Source organism: Chaetura pelagica, unplaced genomic scaffold (assembly GCF_000747805.2).
Source record: "Chaetura pelagica isolate M959 unplaced genomic scaffold, ChaPel_1.0 scaffold234, whole genome shotgun sequence".
Taxonomy (NCBI): domain Eukaryota; kingdom Metazoa; phylum Chordata; class Aves; order Apodiformes; family Apodidae; genus Chaetura; species Chaetura pelagica.
This window is the reverse complement of record NW_009952967.1, coordinates 429,102-435,144: the sequence shown is the minus strand read 5'-3', so window position 1 is coordinate 435,144 and position 6,043 is coordinate 429,102. Positions and strand designations below refer to the sequence as shown.

General features: G+C 57.2%; 1 protein-coding gene across 1 annotated transcript in view; it reads right to left on the bottom strand.

Annotated features, from left to right (window-relative positions):
• SPEN (spen family transcriptional repressor) overlaps positions 1 to 6,043 on the bottom strand; it is an 84,093-nt gene that overhangs the window by 2,922 nt on the left and 75,128 nt on the right. Inside the window, 4 exon segments of the mRNA XM_009995775.1 lie at positions 530 to 642; positions 1,085 to 1,166; positions 1,983 to 2,396; positions 3,146 to 6,018. Of these exon segments, the coding sequence (XP_009994077.1) occupies positions 530 to 642; positions 1,085 to 1,166; positions 1,983 to 2,396; positions 3,146 to 6,018 (3,482 nt within the window).

Sequence of the window (6,043 nt, the reverse complement as noted above, 5' to 3'; positions counted from 1 at the left end):
CCAGGTTGCTCCAAGCCCCATCCAACCTGCCCTTCAACACTGCCAGGGATGGGGCAGCCACAGCTTCCCTGGGCAACCTGGGCCAGGCTCTCACCACCCTCACACCAAACAATTTCCTCCTCATGTCTCACCTCAATCTCCCTCTTCCAGTTTTCATCCCTTCCCCCTTGTCCTCTCCCTCCCTGCCCTTGTCCCAAGTCCCTCCCCAGCTTTCCTGGAGCCCCTTCAGGCACTGGAAGGTGCTCTAAGGTCTCCCTGGAGCCTTCTCTTCTCCAGGCTGAACACCCCAACTCTCCCAGCCTGTCTCCAGAGCAGAGCTGCTCCAGCCCTTGGATCATCTCTGTGGCCTCCTCTGGACTCCCTGGGACAATGGAAATGGCCCAACCATTACCCAAACCCCAAAATAACCCAGCATGAGCCGAGGTTTCTGCGAGCAGTGCTGGGGTTTTGCATCACATGGCTGGCAAGAACAGCCCAGCTTCCAGCACACCCATCTACCAGCTCTTCCCAAACACACCCACCCCCTCACCATCATCCTGCGGGCCACCCCCTCCAGCTGGGAGGCCTCCAGCCGCATGCGCTGAGCGATCCTCAGGGGGGGTCCCCCCTCCGGCGCCGGCAGCGACCGGTGCGCCAGGACGTGGGAGAAAGAGTGGAGCGGAGGGGCGGCCGTGTCATTTTTGAGAGCCAAAAGGCCCTGCCAGACAATTGGGTATTTCTGGAAAGAGAGGGAGAAGAAGTATTACCCACAAACAAAGGAGAAGTGTGGGGGGGAATCTTCAACCCCATCCGAGCTGCTCATTTGCCTCTGATACTTCCCCAGGGAATCGTGTTGGTTTTGCTCTAAGGACTCGGTGCCCCTCGAACGCGTCAGCCCAGGCTTGGGTCAGGTCCTGCTACACCAAGAGTTCATCCCTTTTCCTTCCAGCTGGCTAAGATGCCTGGGAAGCTGCCTTCATCCTAACATGAGAGCACTTCCCAACCTTCCAGCCTCCAGCACAGGGCTGTTACCAAATGGTATTTTCTCTCTTACAAACGGGAGAGTCGAGGAACAGCAGCAGCAGGAGCGTTGCTCAAAGTCCGTTGTTACCGGAGACAAAGTGGAGCTGAACGGCGGCCGTGTCATTTTTGAGAGCCAAAAGGCCCTGCCAGACAATTGGGTATTTCTGGAAAGAGAGGGAGAAGAAGTATTACCCACAAACAAAGGAGAAGTGTGGGGGGGAATCTTCAACCCCATCCGAGCTGCTCATTTGCCTCTGATACTTCCCCAGGGAATCGTGTTGGTTTTGCTCTAAGGACTCGGTGCCCCTCGAACGCGTCAGCCCAGGCTTGGGTCAGGTCCTGCTACACCAAGAGTTCATCCCTTTTCCTTCCAGCTGGCTAAGATGCCTGGGAAGCTGCCTTCATCCTAACATGAGAGCACTTCCCAACCTTCCAGCCTCCAGCACAGGGCTGTTACCAAATGGTATTTTCTCTCTTACAAACGGGAGTCGAGGAACAGCAGCAGCAGGAGCGTTGCTCAAAGTCACAAAGGAAATACTCAGTGCTGAACACAACTCTGGTCCCTCATCAGTACCTGTTCCTCACCATCCCCTTCCTCTTCTTTAGGCTTTGGGAAGGTGTTTTTGTTCTCTCTTTAAACACACCACCACTCTTCCCTGCCTGTGAAGAAAACCCTCCCAAGGAAAGCTGACTGGAGAATGCTGCAGCTTTGCCTGCCTGAGCCTGCAGGCTGCTTGAGATGACAAGGAGAGGAACCTGGGCTGCTCTGCATGAGCAGAGCCTGTCATGAGCGTTCAGTAAGTGCTACGTGGACTAAAATTCCCCAGGGACAGAGGATCCATCACGTCCTCTGCTTCTGAAGCGTCTGACACTAGAGAGGTCAGACCTTGGTGCCTCAGGTGAGACAAGCTCTGCAGAACCTGATTATTTCTCCCTGGACAAGGAGCTGCTCAGGCAGAAGAGGCCGGAGCGACACGTACCGTCAGCAGCTGGACCATATCCACAGGTCTCTGGGAAACGGGGTGAGGAGATGGCTCTTGCTTGAGAGCAGACTGGGGCTCTGGGCGGTTGAGGGGCAGCCCCGGGGGGGCCCCGGGACCCGAGGTGGTTGGGATAAATATGGATTGCTTGGGAACCGCCTGAGGCTGGTGCGGTGATGGAAGCTCCTGTTTGATGGAAATGGCAACTGGTGAAGGGTAGGAGGTCTGGCCCGTGTCTGCTTGTGCCCTCTGAAGGTGGACGTGAGGGTCCAGGGGTGCTGCATGCCTATTTACAGTGGGATGGTGACTCTGGTCGGGTCCTGCTGCTGGTGGGCCCTTGGGATCCTGCGGGATCTGAGGAGTCTTGCTGCGGACTGGCTGGCTGGGGTGCGAGTGTTCACCCTCTGGCAGACCCTGGCGAGCGGCAGCAGGGAAAAAAGGGAAGATTTTAGGCCATGAGCAAATCAGAACTTGTTAATTCAATGACAGGCCTGCCAGGACACCTGCAGGTCGCTGTCAGAGGACTCTTGTGCCTCCATGCCACAGCACTACCCCTGCTGTGGTGGTGCCTGGACCAGTCCCCCTTCCAGGGCCACCCCAGCAGTCTCTCACACCCAAGAGCACCTGATCCCCTGGCTACAAGCCCAGCCTCAGCCACGCCATCCCGCTGAGGATGGGTGACCCAGGGGCCACCTCAACACTGACAGTTCTCCCCCCAACACCTTCACATCAAGAAACCTGTAGGTAGGCTGGAGCCCTGGAGTAGTTAAGAAAACAGGTTTTTTAGCTTCCTCTAATGCCAAGCAGGGTTCAAATACCATTTCCCAAAATAAAACAGTTCCTCTTGTGCTATGAATTTAAGCAAGACTTGGAGACTAACCAGAGAGAGTTCAACTCAGCTCATGTGGCCATGAAGAGCTGCACTGGGGCTGTCATTAGCTCGAAGTGCTCCAGGTTTCAGGTAGAATCATCAAATCCCAGACTGGTTTGGGTTGGAGAGACCTTAAAGATCATCTAGATCCCCAACCCCCTGTATGGGCAGGGACACCTCCCACCAGTCCAGCTCCAAGCCCCATCCAACCTGCCCTTCAACACTTCCAGGGATGGGGCAGCCACAGCTCCTCTGAACAACACGTGCCCAGGAGAAGGGGTTTATTTCTCACCTGAGATGGGGTCATGCTCCGGGAAGGCAATCCGATCGGCGAGGCACCCGGGAACTGAGGATGCCCGAGCTGTGCTGCCGTGTGGTAATTCCTCATGTCTCCGTACACAGACCGGTAGTCGTGGAAGGAGCTCCCTGCAGGATGCATGATCTGCACCCCATGTGGTACCACCACCGGCTGCGTCAGAGGCAGTCCAGGCAGCTGGCTGCTGGAGGGGACACTGAGGAGCCGGGGCTCGCTGTGAGGAGAATGTGCCATCTTCCCTTCTGAGGATTTTGGCGTCTCTTTTCCAGGCTGTGGGGTCTTACTGACGGGGGGAGTCTTCCCAGCCCCTTCAGGCGTTCGGGATTGTCTGGTTTCCGAGTGGTGTTCGCTCACAGCGGCCATGTGTGGGTGCATGATCATCCTGACATCCCGGGGGACATTGTACTGGTCCAGCCTGATGCTGCTGGGGTGCATGCGGTAGTCCGGCTGCATCACCAGCACGTCAGACTGCACAGGGGCTGGTCCTCGGCACACCGTGCTGTGGTGGTAGTGCATCTCCTCCTCGGAAGCGTGCTGAGAAGACAGAGGAGGTATCACCATCTCCCGGATGGGAGCTGGCTGGGGCGTGCTGGATCGCTGAGGTTTGATCTCTATCTGGGGTTGCAGAGCAGCTCTGGGGGAGTGGAGCGCTTCCGGGCGGATGCCATAAGGGATGCTGGAGAGAGGAGGGGTGTTCATCCTCACCTCGCCTTGGGACAGATGGCCCAGGGAGACAGTCTGCGTGACGCTGTGAGGGGGCATGATAACGGATTGCTCAGGATGCATGCTGGATATGTACTGAGGAACGGGAATTCCTGGAGCCAGCATGACCGGGGTGCTGCCAGATAAAGCCGGAGAGGAGGTGCTGCCGGGATGGCAGGCGCGGGGGAAGGGCGATGGCGAGTGCCCGCTGGTACGCGGAGAGTGCGGCTCCTGTTTGGTGACCCCCAGGTGGGAAATCGTCCGGTCTGTTGGGGTGCTGGGTCCCGAGCTGACATGGTTTGCTTCCGAATGCATTTTCCCAGAGAGGGAAGGATGATGAGGACTGACTCCAGGACTCAGGTTGGAGGGTTGCAGAGTCTTGGTCTCCACTTTCAGAGCAGACGGATCAGACAGTTTTTTGTTCACAACCATCTGGTTGGGGACAAGCACAGGTGGAGTGTTTCCAGTCTGAGTGAGGACTTTACTGGGCTGAGAGGCTGGAGTCTGGACAGAGAGATGGGATGAGTCGGACTTCTCCAGTGCAGCACGCTCCTGTTTCACTGAGGAGATGACGGGCGACGTGTTGTAAGGTTGTGTTCCTAGTACCAAAGAAGAGTGGGTGGAAACAGTCCCGTAGCCGGCCGAGGTCTGGGAGCCTTTTGGTGTCGGCTGTGATGGTGTGATGGGCTCCTGTTTAATCTGAGACTTGGACACAGACTGCTGGAACTCAATGTCGACAGCACTGGCTGGGGGAATCTGGCTGATCTTGGCACTAATTCGCTGAGGGCCTTCTGTCTTCTGCCCTGAGTAACTCAGGAGCACCACGCCTTCTGAGGTGTTGACCCGCAGCCCCGGACTGGACCCAGACTCTACGGGCCTCTCCTCAATAATAGACATTGATCCTGGGTGGAATCTACTGTTATCATTTGTGCTTGACCTCTGCTTAAATTTCGGCGAGGGAGCGTTGACGAGACACGTCTGGGTTTGGGGAGCTTGCTTCACCAAGGTGATCCTCGGAGCCTCCTCCAGATCCACACTGTGGGGCATCCTACTTATCACAGAGGTGGCTTTGGGAGCAATCACAGTACTGATCTTTTCCTTCTCACTGAACACAGGTGCTTCGGCCACTGGTGGATCCAAGGCGTTGGTGACAGGAACTGCTGGCTTCTCCTCTGAAACTGGCTTTATGGCCTCTACCACGGGGTGCAGAGGTGCCTCCTCCAAACGAGGAGCACTCACCGGCTCAGCGTGCGTTGTTGTCACGTGTGTGGAGGATACGCTCGTGGCCGAGACGTATTTGGGCTCCATCAGAATCTTCCTCAAAGTGCTGGAGTTTGTATCAATATCTGATGCCTTCGTGTCCGGAGGGAGAGCAGGAGGTGGTGTGGAATGGGCACGGGGCTCCTCATGCCTGACCATCCACTCCGGGACCTTGGCAGCACTGGAGTGAAGGGGGACAATGGCAGTGGGTACTGGGGTGGGCAGTTTGGCCACCGTGGCTGCCAAAGGGATGGTGGGAAGGGCTGCACTTGGGGCGCTTGGCGGTGTGACAGGCGCATTCTCCATGGGCGACCGTATCTTGAACCCACCTTGACTCCCCTCATCCAGAGGAGCTTGCGGGGTGGCCAGGTCCAGAGGAGCTGGGGCAGATGCTTTTGGAGAGGTGCTGCTCTCAGCGATGCCTTCGTGCATGACCACATCAGCAGCTGCAGCTTTGCTGGTGTCAGAAGCGCTTGGCTCCGTGGATGCTTGAGCTGTGGGTTTGGGCTGCTTTTCCTCCTTCGAGGCTTCTTCAGGTTTTGCCTTCACTTCACTGGCGGGGGGTGACTTGCTCTGCACCCTCTCTGGCTCAAAGGCGTTGACTTCGGCGATGTCGCCCTTCCTGCCCGTGCTCCTTTTGCGCCTGTGCCGCGTGCTTTTCTGGCGGCCCTTTTCCTTCCTAGCAACTTCAGCCTCCTGCAAGGTCTCAGCTTCCTGCGCGGAGTTGGAAGACTCACTGAAGCTGACCTCAGCCTCCTTGCTCTCCATCTCTACCGCAGATGGAGCAGCTCCGGGAATGGGCTGCACTGCGGCCTCAACGGCAGCCTCAGTTTCCAGGATATTATTCACTGCCTGGTCCGTCTCGGGCTCCATCTCCTCCCGAGGCGACTGTAGCACCAAGGGCTCTGCGGG